General features: G+C 37.2%; 1 protein-coding gene across 1 annotated transcript; it reads right to left on the bottom strand.

Moving 5' to 3' along the window:
- Positions 1-11,756: 11,756 nt before the first annotated feature.
- LOC124896871 (ankyrin repeat-containing protein At5g02620-like) lies at positions 11,757-12,939 on the bottom strand. Its single transcript, XM_047408728.1, has 2 exons — positions 12,474-12,939; positions 11,757-11,881 (listed from the first exon to the last, which is right to left on the bottom strand). The coding sequence occupies exons 1-2, from the start codon at positions 12,937-12,939 to the stop codon at positions 11,757-11,759; spliced, it is 591 nt and encodes a 196-aa protein (XP_047264684.1).
- Between the last annotated feature and the right edge of the window lie 3,172 nt (positions 12,940-16,111).

Genomic DNA, 16,111 nt, shown 5'->3' with positions numbered 1-16,111 from the left:
TATCCGATAGGGGTCATCCAGTCTATTGTAGTTCCAGTGGTCAGAGTAGCAACCAGCCGTAGAGGGTTGTTCAGTCAGGATCGTTGAGTAGGGGTGGTCATTCTGGATTTGCTAGACCTTCTAGTCAGATCAGGGTGCCCGGGGCATGTTATGACTGCGGAGTTATTGGTCACTTCGTCCATGAGTGTCCTCAGCATAGGATGATTGAGCCTCCAGTTCTGGCTGTGCAGCCGATCAAATTAGTGCCATCGTTAGGTAGGGGTGGTGTACAGGGCCATGGAGGTGGTTCCCAGGGTTCTAGAGGTGGTCTGCAGGAAGGTAGGGCAGGCGGTCAGGCAGGTACCCAGTCTAGTAGTGGACAGGATAATTTGTATGTAGTTCCAGGTAGATCAGGGGCTAAGGCTTCGGATACTATGATCACAGGTATGATTTCCGTGTTCCATCATCCAGCTTCTGCTTTGTTTGATCCCGATTTCACCTTTTTATATGTTTCTACTTATTTTGCATTGCGACTGGGTTTATGTTCGAAGTATTTATCTGTGCCGTTACGTATGGCTACCCTAGTGGGTGACTCTTTAGTACTGGATCGGGTATATAGATCTTGTTTGGTTACTATTCGGGAGTTTGATACTCATATTAACCTTATTGTCCTAGATATGGTAGATTTTGACGTAATTCTAGGCATGAATTGGTTGTCTCCTACCGTGCGGTCTTGGATTATTTTGCTAAGACTGTTACCTTAGCTTTGCCTGGCATACCCCCAGTTGTGTGGCAGGGTTCTGTTAGCCGCGCACCGACGGGGATTATTTCATACATTCGGGCTAGGAGACTGATATCGAGGGGTTGTGAGTCTTTTCTTGCATATATATGGGATGTTAGTATTGAGAGTTCCCCACTTGACTTCGTCCCTATTGTTCGCGAGTTTTCTGATGTATTTCTGATCGACCTACCTGGCCTTCCTCTTGAGCGTGATGTAGAGTTTATTATTGACCTTGAACCTGGTTCTCGGCCTATTTCTATGGATCCGTATCGTATGGATCCTACTGAGTTGAAGGAGCTGAATAGTCAGCTTCAGGATCTTCTGAGAAAGGGATTTATCAGACCAAGTGTATCTCCTTGGGGTGCTCCAGTTTTGTTTGTGAAGAAGAAAGATGGCTCCTTCCGTATGTGTATCGACTATAGGAAGTTGAATAAGGTTACTGTGTAGAATAAGTATCCTATGCCTCACATCGATGATTTGTTTGATCATCTTCAGGGTGCGGTGGTGTTTTCTAAGATTGATTTGAGGTCCGGTTACCATCAGTTGAGAGTTAGGGCTGCGAACATCCCTAAGACAGCCTTCAGGACTCGTTATGGTCATTATGAGTTCCTGGTGATGTCTTTTGGGTTGACTAATGCTCCAACAGCTTTTATGGATCTAATGAATCGCGTGTTCAGGCCATATTTGGAATCTTTCGTGATAGTATTTATTGATGACATTCTGGTTTATTCGAGGAGTAAGGAGGAGCACGAGCAGCATTTAAGGACTATACTTCGCACTTTGAGAGACCACAGGCTTTATGTCAAGTTCTCAAAATGTGAGTTTTGTCTTGAGTCTGTAGCTTTCTTGGGGCACATAGTGTCCAAGGACGGTATTATGGTAGACCCAACCAAGATTGAGGCTATTCGCAGTTGGGCTAGGCCTACGTTACCTTCTGAGGTTTGTAGTTTTATTGGGTTGGCAGGTTACTACAGGTGGTTCATTGAGGGCTTTTCTTCTATTGCAGCCCCTATGACTAGATTGACCAGGAAGGAGGTTCTGTTTCAGTGGTCTGCGAGTTGTGAGGCGAGCTTTATGAAGCTCAAGAATTTGCTTACTTCAGCTCCTATTCTGACTCTTCCTATTGAGGGCGAGGGTTTTACTGTTTATTGCGATGCATCTGGTGTTGGGTTAGGGTGTGTTCTGATGCAGTGTGGCCATGTTATTGCATGTGCATCGAGGCAGTTGAAGGTGTATGAGCGCAACTACCCCACCCATGACTTAGAATTGGCAGCAATAGTATTTGCGCTTAGGATTTGGAGGCATTATTTGTATGGGGTCCGCTGTGAGATATTTACTGATCACCGCAGTCTTCAGTATATTATGACCCAGAAGGAGATTAATTTGAGGTAGCGCAGGTGGATTGAGTTGCTAAAAGACTATGATATCTCTATTCTCTACCATCCGGGCAAGGCAAATGTGATAGTGGATGCCTTGAGTCGGAAGTCAGTAAGTATGGGTAGCTTAACTTTTATTTCAGCTTTTCAGCGGCCATTGGCTTTGGACATTTAGTCCTTAGCTAACATGATGGTTCATTTGGATATTTCTGACCCTCGGAGAATCATTGCTAGTGTTGAGGCCAGATCAACCTTGTTGGAGCAGATTTGGAGTCGTCAGTTCGAGGATGACAGGCTTTGCAGCCTTCGAGAGTAGGTGTTGAGGGGTGAGTCTCAGTGGGCTACCCTAGATTTGAGACTTCTGAGGCTAGACCTCGTGGCACAGATTTGCTTCGTGATTTGTTGGATCATGTTCGAGTGATTCAGGATAGGCTACAAGCAGTTCAGATCAGACAGAGGAGTTATGCTGATCGCAGACGTCGTCCATTGAGTTTCAAAGTTGGTGATAGGGTCTTTCTACGAGTATCACCCATGAAGGGCGTGATGAGGTTCGGGAGGAGGGGCAAGCTTAGCCCTAGATATATTGGACCTTTTGAGATCCTACAAAGAGTTGGGGAGGTAGCTTATGTGTTGGCATTACCACCTGCCTTCTTAGCCATTCACCCGGTGTTTCATGTATCTATGTTGCGGCAGTATATTCCAGATGAGTCACACGCACTTCAGTGGGACTCGATTCAGTTGGACGAGGGGTTGGCGTTTGTAGAGAAGCCAGCGTCTATTTTGGCAAAGGATGTCAGGCGGTTGCACTCCAGAAACATTTCGGTAGTTAAGGTTCAGTGGAGTCACCGTCCAGTTGAGGAGGCTACTCAGGAGAAAGAGCGTGTTATGCGCGCCCAGTATCCCTACCTGTTTGAGCCTTCAGGTATGGCCTTATCTTTTACTTTCGTGGACGAAAGTCCTTTTAGTAGTAGATGCTGTAATGACCCTTACGGCCATTTTCCTGTATTTTCATATAATTTTAGTACTAACTAAATGTATCATGGATTATTTAATTTAATTTGGCATTTGGTAGAAATATAATTTAGTACCCTTATAGAATATTTTTGATATTGATAAAATTCTTTAAGTCATGATATATTTATATTATTTTATAATAAATTTTTTGTGATTTATTAATATTTTATGCGGAGATAGTAAATTTAAAATATTAAAATATTATTATTATATAATATAGGTTTTGTTAAAAATAATTTTCTATTAATTATGATATATTCAAAGTATTATAATTATTTTTACCATGAATTTATGCAATACCCGATTATGTACGCAATGTAAAGAAAATAATTCAACCGTACACGTGTGGAAAGAAGTATGGCGGGCATATATGTGTCCATGAATTGGCCATTTGGAAAGTGATTTACTTTCTTTATATATACATATATATCCTTAGTCTTTTTTTTTACTATAAAGAATGCAAAAGAAAAAAAAACTTTCCAACCACTAACATATTTCTCAGTTCCTTGAAAATATTGCATCTGTCATCCTCTTACAGTTGGGTTTCTATTTTTTTTTCATATCTGGTCCTTCGTTTGTTTCTTTTAAATTACTTAGATTTCTTGTTTAGCCTTACAAAATTGCTTATAAGTTAAAAGGTGTTGTGGAAAATAATTTCTTTGATGTTATTCAAATTCGAGTTCTAGCGGGATACTATTTGGAGGCTTCACGTAAAGATATTCTAGCTTTGGCGTCCAGGTAGACTAGGTTTATCCTATCTTTTTGATTGAGGTTACTTACCGAAAATGTTAACTATTATGTAGCTTTGGATAAGTGCTTGTAGATATGTATTATTTGATATGTATAAACTGTCCTATGATTCGGATTGGGACCCCGTTGTAGTAGATTTTGGTATTTTACCTTTCGATATAATATAGCACCTATCACTTTGGGACATAAAATTTAATTACAAAATCTTTAATTTAGACCTTTTTAATTAAAAATTGGTGGATGATTATTTAGACGTTGACATTGTTATAATATGGAATGGATTTTAATATTATCGGTAGGTTATGGTTACTATAAGTTCCGGTTCGAGTCCGGCAACTGATTATTATGATTACTATGAGTACCGGTTCGAGTCCGGCAATTGACTATTATTGTTACTATAAGCTCCGGTTCGAGTCCGACATCTAATAATAGTTGGGGTTACTCTGAGTTTCGGTTTGAGTCCGGCATCTGATAATAGTTGGGGTTACTCTTAGTTCCGGTTTGAGTCCGGCATCTGATTATTTATGTTTACTTTAATCACTTGTGTGTCCCACCGGCTTATGGGGGTATGGTTGAGTTAATTGTCTTCTTCAGTGTGCCTAGCGGGCTTATGGGGGCTCAGTTAGGTTATGGTTGATTTAATTGTTATTACTGCATTATTTTTTTGTATCGTACAAGTTTATTACTTTATAGCCGTTGCATAGCTTGGTAGTTTTTTACCTTTCCATCCTTATTTACTAATAACTCAGATTATGTCCTTGCATTGTAGTTACACCTTTTCTGTATTAAGCTCAGTCGATCGATGATGCCTACTAGCAGTCGGCGTTGACTGGTTCCTACCTTTCAGTGCTGGTTTAGAGCGAGGTGAGCTTACTGTCATCCGAGGCCGATTCTCCTCTATCTACTCTGGTTAGTCTTTTTCACTCGAGACTACTTGTGTACATTTTAGATTTTTGTCTAGTACTCTGGGTACCTGTTAGTAGTGGCTCTAGTACTGACTTTATCAGTTCTTGGGAGGGATTCAATTGTATAGTTGGTCCTTTTTCCTCCTCTCGTTTTTATATAATAAATATGCTCTCTTCTTAGTTTTCACTTATTATTGTGGTTGTTATTATCATACGCGATCTTTTATTTTGTCTCTGTCTATTAGCCCATTACCTATCATTCTGGGCTATGGCGTGGCTTACCTACTGGTGGGATAAGGTAGGCGCCATCACAACTTGAGAAATTGGGCCGTGACATAAAACTGGAAGGGCGTCATTAATATCTTCTTGATCACCACTTATTCTTCACATAGCAGCTAATGAAGGGCACGCTGAAGTAGTATGTGTGCTGCTTTCATGTATAGAAGATCATAATACTAATTACTAAGGAGAAACTCACGAGCATGACGGATGCTAGTGGAGATACAGCCCTGCACAAGGCCGTGCGGAGCCAACATCTAGATGTGGTTAAGCCCTTGGTGACAGAAGATTCTGAATTTGAATTTCCGCATAACCATGCACAGGAGACGCCACTCTATCTGGCATCTGAATCTGGTTTTCATGGTGCTTTAATTAATATCTTGATATCCTGCAAGAAACCAACTTATACTGCAGGTCCATCTAATAGAACACCGCTGCATGCAGTAGTAATTTAGGAACATAAAGGTACATAATTTTTTGTTATTTGTTGTATCAATATCAAACTTTAGTTGATTTTCCCATAATTTGTTGATGATTTCGTAATGTTTATTGTGGAGCTATATTTGCGAGAAGATCTAACCCCTTATTTGTGCATTTGTCATGTTGACACATCCAGATTGCATTAGATCACTATGGCGTTGGAATAAGCCTTTATGCGAGGAACTTGACTTATGGGGTTGGAATTCACTGCACGTTAAATTAGGATTACAAGACATAGTTTCTGCTATGTTGGGGTGGAAAATAACCTTAGTGTACCTTCCTGCAGGTAGTGAAAATGACTGGACGACAGCAATTTACATTGCAGCCAGTGAAGGTGATCTAAACATTATAAATAAGCTATTAAATCACGTACATATACTCCTGTAATCCGTCCCTCTTCCCCCAATCCCAAACATAGCGGGAGCTTGTGCACGGAGCTGCCCCCTTGAATTCAATGTTTCTAACCTTCCACTATTTACCGACTAAACCCCATCACTTTGTTAAGGTACATAAGAAGCAACCTGTGATGATATTCTCTTGTTTTTCTCTTTTTCATTTTTTGGTTCCTTCCTTTCTTAACTTGTAAAGTCGAGTATGTTGCAGTTGCCTAATGTGTTAGTCATACAATTTGGTGTTTGAAGTTGATAAAGATGCTACAAGAGAAAGCTACTGTAGATAATATTACTAGTTAATAAGAAGTACCGTTGCTTTGGTGAAAGAATAGGCCTTGTGATCTGAAACTTCCTATGTAACTCACATAGAGACTCGGGTCTATGTTACAACCTTGACTGGCTTGCAGTTCTTCAATCTTTTTGTATAATGTTCTTGAGTGATAGATATGTCATCAACATCTTATTTCAAAATTAATATGAATTCATATTGTATAATATTTTCATTATTAAAGATACCTTACTTTAGAGTAAGCTATATGATGTGCGATCGGAGTTTTCCTCTCTCAAATCAAATATGCCACTGCCTCTCCAATACGATTGGAGCTTTAATTCTAGTATGTTTCTTTACACTGCTCATCAAAAAATCCTTGCTAAACACAGTACCTGCAATTTTGGATGGGTTGTTCTAGTCCCAGTATAGCTTATCTGAGCCCCTCCGCAAAGATTCCAGTAAGGGATTCTTGTAGAGGAATATGTTGTGTTTAGTGCAGCCACGGTAAAAGGCCTTTTCCGGAGCATTTTACTTTTGTATCCTTCTATCAGCCTCTTCTTCTCTATTCTTGAATTAGAATTCAAGTTGTTGGAAATGTGTTTCTGGTTTTTAGTTTGGATTTCGTAGATCCGCGAGGAGCATATATATGTTGAGTAAAGGGAAAAGGAGCAACGTCCACCAGTCTCACGCCGTTATTATTTTGGTAAGTTTCCTCTTTAGCTCATGTAAGTTGGCTACAAGATTTTCTTTGTTCCTCAACCTAAATTACTAGTCATGTTTTATTCGTTTCTTAAGTAATTTACTACTCTACATGTTTGTTTTTATGAGAAAAGAATCATAAGATGAAGTGAATCTTAAGAGATCTAAGTATTACTTTTGTTTTAGGAGGTTTAATAAGTTGTTAAAACTATTTAAGTTCATGATATTCTTTCAGTTTTGACATGAAAGCGAAATACGAGAACATCAAAATCCCGTTCTTGTGATCAAGGAAAATGCCAGACCCCTTTCTTCTTTGAGATTCATTAAGAATCTAATTATTTTTTCCTGTTAGGATAAGAGACATCATATCTCTCCAGATTTTCAGCACATAGATTTCAGACTATAAATGTGTAATATTTGTGTAAATAACTTTTAATACTTAGATATAGGAGATATTCTTAGAGATGTAATAGTTAGGAATAACTGATATTAGAGGATTCATGGAAGATCTTTAGGGATGTACAAGGAGAACTCTTTCTATTTAATGACAAAACTCTCGACTTGAGAGATCATTCAGCGAAATTGGCATTTTCTATGTAATAATATTTCGTCCAGAGAAAGCGAAGGACTCATAGGATTATCATTGGGAGATCTTGGATAAAACACACCAAATCAAAAGGAATGGAGTCGACCTTGTATAATGTTGCGATGAGAGGCAATATCGGAGCTGACAATTTTTTGCTTGCTGATCATTTGAAAATGAATGAAGAAAATGGCTACTATGTCACTCCAAAGGTCAAAACAGTCCTCCATGTCACATCCCTCTATGGAAACTCCCATTTCGTGGCAGAAGTCCTTAAGATCACTCCGGCATCGTTATGCTATCAAAACTAGAAAAATGAAACTGCTCTTCACATAGCAGCGAATGAAGGGCACACTGAAGTAGTACATGTGCTATTTGCACATATAGAAGATCATGATACTAAGGAGAAACTCACGAGGATGACAGGTGCTAGTGGAGATACAGCCCTGCATAAGGCCGTGCGGAGCCAACATCTAGATGTGGTTAAGATCTTGGTGAAAGAAGATCCTGAATTCGAATTTCCGCCTAACCATACGCAGGAGATGCCACTGTATTTGGAGGCTGAATCTGGTTTTCATGATGCTCTGATTAAAATCTTAGAATCCTGCAAGAAACCAATTTATGCTGCAGGTCCATCTAATAGAACATCGCTGCATGCAGTAGTAATTCAGGAACATAAAGGTACATAATTTGTGTTATTTGTTGTATTAGTATTGAACTTCGATTGACTTTCCCATAATCTATTGATGATTTCGTAATGCCTGTTGTCGAACTAGATTTGTGAGAAGATCTAACCCTTTATTTACCATTTATCGTGTTGACATATCCAGATTGCATTAGATCACTATGGCGTTGGAATAAGCCTTTATGCGAGGAACTTGACTTATGGGGTTGGAATTCACTGCACTATGCTGTTAAATTAGGATTGGAAGACGTAGTTTCTGATATGTTGGGGTGGAAAAAATCCTTAGTGTACCTTCCGAAAGGCAGTGAAAATAACTGAAGGATAGCAATTCACATTGCAGCCAGTGAAGGTGATGTAAACATGATAAAAAAGCTGTAAAATCACTGCCCCGATTGTTGGATATGCTTAACAGCAACAATCAAAATGCTCTTCAACTTGCCATACTGAACAATCAAGACAAGGTAGTCCGCTTCTTATTAGACTCTGATAAGTGCGACAACCTTGTTGATGAGCCAGGTAGTGACGGCAACACTCCCCTCCATTTGGTTGCTGTCTATGGTAACCATGTCCCTGAATTAATAAACCATCCTAGAGCAAAGTCGATGTCATTTATCAAACAAAAATAGACCCCACTTGATACAACATTGTTATGCACAGCGACAACAAAGAAGGTAAGCGGTCGTACATTTATTTTTCAAATACTGATTATGACCAACTCAATATAAATTGTACTATTGATAAAAACAGGAGAAATTGGTGGAGGGTTTGTGTAGCATTGGCCGATTTGGAAAACGTGACTTTGAGGTAAAGCGGAAGTATGAGTACATGCACAATCCAAATGATGAAACGGGAACAGGAGTCAAAATGAAATTGAGGGAAGTTGATCATAATAAAGTTAAAAAGGAAGATCAAACAGAAGTTGAAATTATTATGAAGGCAGCTCAAATTCATGTTGTTGTGGCCACTTTGATAATGACAATCACTTTTGCCACTGGTATCACATTGCCAGGAGGTTTTGAGAGCGACTCCAATAGTCCTAATCAAGGTATGGAGATTCTAATAAGGAAAACAACATTTCGTGCATTTGTTGTTTCCGCTCTTACCACTAGATCGAAACCCTGGGTATGCTGTGTGACATGGATATAGTTTCAATGATGGATAAGGCGGTTAAGCTACTTGCACCTGTCTAATTTTTAATTGCTTGGTAGTTTAATGTAATAGAAAACATCCCTTTGAAAGCTTCACGACCTGGTGGTCACCATTATAGTAATGACATTTGACGATATGCTGCCTGTTTACTAAGAATATAGCGGAGATAGATTATCATAAATTACTAATGCGTACTTTTGATTATAATTGCAATATTCCCTCATGGCACATCTAAATATGGGATCACAAATTGTAGAGGAGAAAAATCAGTCTCATTTTCGAGATTTAAGGCTATTCCTTTCACATTTCTAGCAAACTCAATCATTTCCCCAGCTTAAATGTCGTTCCGTCCATAAAAATGTATAATCCCATATTGTGAATAGTTTGGCTACTATATTTTTCGAATAGCAAGCAAATCTATTGTTGGTCTTTCTAATTCTTGTCCCTCGTCGTGGTTTAGCCTCGGGCCCCATGTCCTTTGGATCCTTCACGGGTCCACCCACAAGCGAAAGCAGGCTGACCCCTTATGTTGAAAAAATGAGGGAAGCTAAGGGTGCACAGCCAAACAACAAAAAATGTTGAATTGAATTATGTCGTTCTTATTCATTTTTGCACCATAGTAACATCATTATCATTTTTCTAGGTTTATTAAGTCATTTTTCTATAAATGTTAAATCGCATTTGAATCTTGATATTGTAGAATTTTCACCCACTTCAACATTTGATTCGTATTTGTAATTTTTAGGAATTCAATTACTAACACTTGAAATCGCTGCCTATGCTTATGTTCATGAATTGCACTAGTTTATATTACATATTTCGAGTTTATTTCAAGGAACACAATAGAAATTTGTACACAAGGAAAGAGGTGCAACCAATAAAATAGACAGTACAATAAGTGATTTCTTCCAATCTGTTTAGAGCTACACGATACATGTGGGGGTTTTGTGGGGGGGGGGGGTTAGATAGTAAATATCTCATAGAATTAGTCGAGGTGCAGAAGGTGGACATGACACTTGTGTCACTCTCTACACTTCTCTTTCAAAAAGATACATGACCCACATGCAGTACAGGGTGGTCAGTTGAGCATCTTATTATGTATATAGAAAATTACACGAAGTATATATGTCAAAAAATACTTTTTGTACATATAGATTATTCTTTTACCAGACTTATCCAGCATACTGGCCTCAGCACTTCCCACACGTACATAATGAAAGAGATGTAACCAAAGGCACAGACAGTAACTGCGAGACCAACTGAATGTGCTAAATTAGCATGCATACCAGTGACAAATGCAATGACAACTGCTGGCATTGCCACGAGCTGTGACCTAGCTCTAACTTTACTGAGAGACCACAAATAACTCAAATCCTGAAAGAACCTTGGACGAGGATTTGTCTCCATATAGAAGTAGATGAATATAGCACCAGCGGAGCATGTAAAGGTGATGGCATCCGTTATAACAAATGCACGGAATGCTGATTTTCTTATTAGAATTTCCATCCCTTTATTAGGGTTATTGTTTCAAAACCTCCTGGTAATGTAAAGCCAACTACAAAGGTGATTGTGACTAATAAAGTAGCTGTTAGAGTGGGTAAAAGTCCCACATTGGTTAGAGAATGGACTGGTAGTTTGCTTATATGGACTTGGGTAATCCTCCCCTCTTGAGCTAGCTTTTGCGATTGAGTTAGGCCCAAGGTCCATTTCTTGACATGGTATCAGAGCCAGGTTCATTCAAAGCCAGGTCCATTCCCGTTTGGGGCTCCCGATCCATACGCAAGTGACAGTTGGGCCTGGGCATAAGGGGGTGTTAGAGTAGGTAAAGTTCCCACATTGATTGGGGAATGTACTGGTGGTTTGCTTATATAGACTTGGATAATTCTCCTCTCTGGAGCTAGCTTTTGAGGTTGATTTATGCCCAAGGTCCATTCTTGACATGGTATTAGAGCCAAGTCCATCCCCGTTTTGGGCTCCCGGTCCACGCCCAGGGTCAGTTGGGCCAAAGCGTGATGGGGTGTTAGAGTGGATAAAAGTCCCACATTGGTTGGGGAATGGACTGGTAGTTTTCTTATATAGACTTGGGTAATCCTCCCCTCTTGAGCTAGCTTTTGAGGTTGAGTTAGGCCCAAAGTCCATTTCTTGACAGTAGCCACCACTAGTTGCATTTGAGTTGCTGCTGTTAAGATACCTTTGATGTTTATGTTGCATTCCTTAGCTTGGTTGAAAATTATCTTCTGCCGATCCAGCTGGTTCAGCTTGGGTGAACGTCATACAAGCTGGGCGCGATTCTATCCTTGTATTTCATCCACTCTGTACAAGACATTGCTACTTGAAATGGAGTCTTGTTTTCCTTGCTATATGAAATATTCTTTGTTCGGGGATGATCTTTTAATTCCAAAGGCACATAGCCCTAGAAATTAGAGGAAGCAAGAAAATGGAGAGGAGTGTTGCCATCATTGTCTGGATCCTTGATAAGCTTATCCCGCTTTGGCTTCAATAAGAAATTTACCACACTTTCTTGACTGTATAATATGGCTTCATGAAGAGCATTTCGTCCATTGTTGTCGAGCAATTATCAGCAATCAGGGCATTTATTTAATAGCTCATGTAAAACGTCTACCTTACCTACACCGATTGCAATGTGAATTGTTGTTGTCTGGTCATTTTCATTGCCTACTGGAAGGTAGGCTAAGGATTTTTTTCCACCCTAGCATATCAGAAACTACTTCTTTCAATCCAAAAAGATCAGCAAAGTGCAACGAATTCAAACCCCCCAACGTCAGGTTCCTAACACAAAGATTTATTCCATTACAACAAAAATCTCACACAATATGGATGCATGTGTCAAATATGATGATGATAAAGAGTTAAATCAACACAAATTTAGACTCCCCAGTGTAGTCTCCAAGTGGGTTGGGGAGGAGTAGAGTGTACGCAGACCTTACCACTAACTCAGAGGCAGAGAGGCTCCTTCCGATAGACTCTCAACTCAAGAAAAAATAGTCAAAGAAGAACAATACAACAACAAAATAATACAATAGTCGAAGTACAAGAAACAACAATAGTAACAATAATCGAAAAGAGATGATAATATAGTGAGAGTAACGGCAAAAAAATATGTACATACTCGTGTGTTCCTGAATTACTGCTGCATGCAGAGGTGTTCGATTTAATGGATCTGTAGAAGAAGTTGGTTTCTTGCAGGAGTTCAAGATTTCAACCAAAGCTTCACGAAGACTAGACTTAGCTGCTAGATACATTGGTGTCTCCTTCTCCTTGTTGGATGGAAATTCAAATTCAGGATCTTCTTTCACCAAGAAACTGGCTACATCTTCATGTCGGCTCCTCACGGCCTTGTGCAGGGTTGGAGCTCCATTCTCATCTGTCATCCTCATGAGCTTCTCCTTATAATGATCCTCTATACTAAATAGCAAATGGACTACTTCGATGTGACCTTCATTAGCTTCTATGTGTAGCACAGTCTCGTTCTTCCTATTCTGATTGCATAACAATGCCGGAGTAATCTTAAGGACTTCTGCCACGAAATTGGAGTGGCCATAATGGGCTGCAACGTGTAAGATTGTGTTGCCCATTGGAGTGACTTGGTACTCATTTTCTTCATCCCTTTTCAGATATTCAACAAGTAAGAAATCACAGCAACATTGTACAAGGTTGGATCCATTTTCGTTTCTTTTATTTGGTTTGCGGGTGAGTTACTTACTTTGTTTTCTCTGGATGAAATATTCTGAACACCGCGCAGATCTTTGCCTTTGATCAAAAGAAAGGTATTTATTGTTTGCTTTTATCCGAAGAAAGAATTCGTAAAGAAAAACAACATGAATAAAAAACAGCTTTTCACTATTTAAGATCTTCTTCTTATGACCCTTTTTTCCAACACAAACAAAACTAAGTAATTGAAAATGATAGAACAAGAAAAATATTTTCATGTGGTCCAGATAAATTTGGAAAATCAAGTTTTACCAATCTTTTCATATTACAAATTCAATGCTTTATAATGCAGACTCTTGCAGAAATGCAGGATAAGGCCACGTACATAGACTCATGTTGGTTTTTAGCTTTGAAAGAGAAATAACAGAAAAAGAGTTGGAAAGAAAAAAAGAGAGTTATTTTATTAATAACTCAAAACATATATTTACATAGCTAAATTTCTAACTACACTCCAATTTAAATTGAGATAACTAATTCTTATTCAAATAATAAAGGACAACTAATTCCTAAGTCACACAGGACTTTAATAATTTAAAACTACTAAAATTATCTATTCCTATTTTAATTCTGAGACATATTTTCAACACTCCTCCATGTATCAGAAATTGTCTGGGCTTCAGCTGAATTTGACCTCTTGAATAAATCTGTCAATTCTTCTTTGTTCTTGCATGACTTATGTGCATCTTCTGTTGGATTATATAAGAAACTTTTGTCTCTCATATCAACTTGTAAAATCTCAAGATTTCCTTTTGACATTTGAAATTATTTTTGTACCCGAAATTGTTTTGACTGCAACATTCCCTTTTCCTTCTGCAGGAATATAGTCACCATTTCCAATTCTGATTTTCTTATTTTTCAAAGGCATAGTAAATAAATGTATCCTTTAACTTAGCCTCATCTGACATTTATGTTATCCTACTTCGTGTGAGCACGAGTAATAACTTAAATTTATATAAAGTTGAACAAGTACACACACATCCTATATGTCATCTATGTGGAAATCCTATATGTGGCAAAATTCACCCAAACCCAAATGACCCGCCGAACCCGCCCAAGGTTTCATGGGTTTGGGCAAGAGTGATTTTGATAATGGGTTAATTTGGGCTAGCCCAAGTCAACCCATTACAAATCACTAACCCAAATAGACCCACGATGATGCCCAAACTTGACCCATTAAATTGTTTAAAGCTTTTACAAAATCCTATTTTATTAATGGGAGACTTACAAAAATAGTCTAGGTTTCAACTAAATGAGATTGTTTCTAGCCGAACTTTTAAAAGTACAATCTATAGCATTTCTTTCTCTTTCTTTTCCATTTTTTTTACTTTTTTTTTACTTTTTAATTTTCTCTTTATTGTTTTTTTCTCTTTCTCATTTTTTTTGTTTTTGTTGTATTTTAGGTAGGTAGATAGGTAGGCAGGCAGGCAGGTAGATAGATAAATAGATTTGTATTTTTGAAAAATATGATTTCGTCGAGTACAAGTCATGGAAGATGACAGATACATCATAACCGGTCATTTATTTCTATTCCCCATCATTTTTTTCTTTTGTCTCTTTTTCATTTTCTTTTACTTTTTGATTTTCTTGTTTTTTTTTCTCCTTTTTTTTATTTTTCATTTTTTTCTCTTTTTTTGGTTTTTTCTTCTTATTTTCGTTTTGCTCCTTTTTTCTATTTTTATTTTTTTCATTTCTTTTTTTTTCTTTTATTTTTTTTATTCTATCTATAGCTTGTATTTCTCTTTCTTTTTCTTTCTTTTTTTGAATTTTTTATTCCCCTTTTAAAAAATATGGCTATGTGGAGCCAAGTTATGATTGATAACGAAAAATACCACAATGACTTATTGTATTTATATTCGCACTATCATTTATATTTTTATATTTATTGATAAAATTGCATTTGTATTTTATAATTCGCACTTGTATTTGTATTTATATTTTATAGTTGATATTTGTATTTGTATTTTATAATTCTACTTGTATTTGTATTTTATAGTTCACGCTTGTGTTTATATTTGTATTTTATAGTTTGCACTTGTATTTGTATTTTATAGTTCTCACCATTATTTATGTTTTATACAATTTATCTTTATTGATACGAATTGCATTTTATTAATATAAATTGAACAATACAAATATAAATGATAAATTACAAAAATAAAATGTTAAACTATACAAATACAACGTTTACATTTGTATCAAATGATACATATTTATACAATTTAAACCATACACATGAAAATGACACTTGTTTTTATAGAAATGCAAATGATAAACTTAACATACCAATACTAACGATACATTTACATTGAATGACATATTGCATATTAAATATTTTAGACTCAAATAAATATAATTATTCCTTATAACTATTTTTATACAAATATAAATGATAAATTATATTCACGGCTAAACTATTCAAATATAAATAATAAATTTATTTGAAATACATATGATACAAATAAATAAAAAATTTAAAGAATACATAAAATATAAAAAAAAAAAAAAAAAAAAAGAAAAAAAGAAGAAAAAACAAAAAAGGGAAAAAAGAAAATAAAAAAGGTTTCAAAGAAAAAAGTAATAAAATAAAAAAATAGATTAAAATGAAAAAATAGAAAATAGAAAAAATAAAAAGGAAAAAATGGAATAAAAAATGAAAAAGAAAAAAAAAAGGAAAGGTAAAAAAGATAGAAAAAAGGGAAAAACTTGTTGGCGTTTTTAATTTGATTAAATTTGCATTTGGTGGGTTGGGTTGTACCCATTACCCATAGTTTAGCCTATCTTGACCCAAATGCATTTGGGCATGATTGGGCATTTGCCCAATTATTTGTTCTGCCCATCTTGACCAGCCCAACTTCAGCCTAACCTATCCATTTGTCACCCCTACTTCAACCCAACCTATCCATTTGTCACCCCTACTCCTCTCCATTTACTTGTTGCCTCTAGTAACTATGTGCCTGAATTAATAAACCATCCTAGAGCAAAGAAGATATCATTTAACAAACAAAATCAGACTCCACTTGATATAGCATTGTCATG

The sequence above is a fragment of the Capsicum annuum genome, chromosome 3 (assembly GCF_002878395.1).
Source record: "Capsicum annuum cultivar UCD-10X-F1 chromosome 3, UCD10Xv1.1, whole genome shotgun sequence".
Classification (NCBI taxonomy): Eukaryota; Viridiplantae; Streptophyta; class Magnoliopsida; order Solanales; family Solanaceae; genus Capsicum; species Capsicum annuum.
Note: the sequence above shows the minus strand (reverse complement) of the source record. Positions and strands in the feature narration are given on the sequence as shown.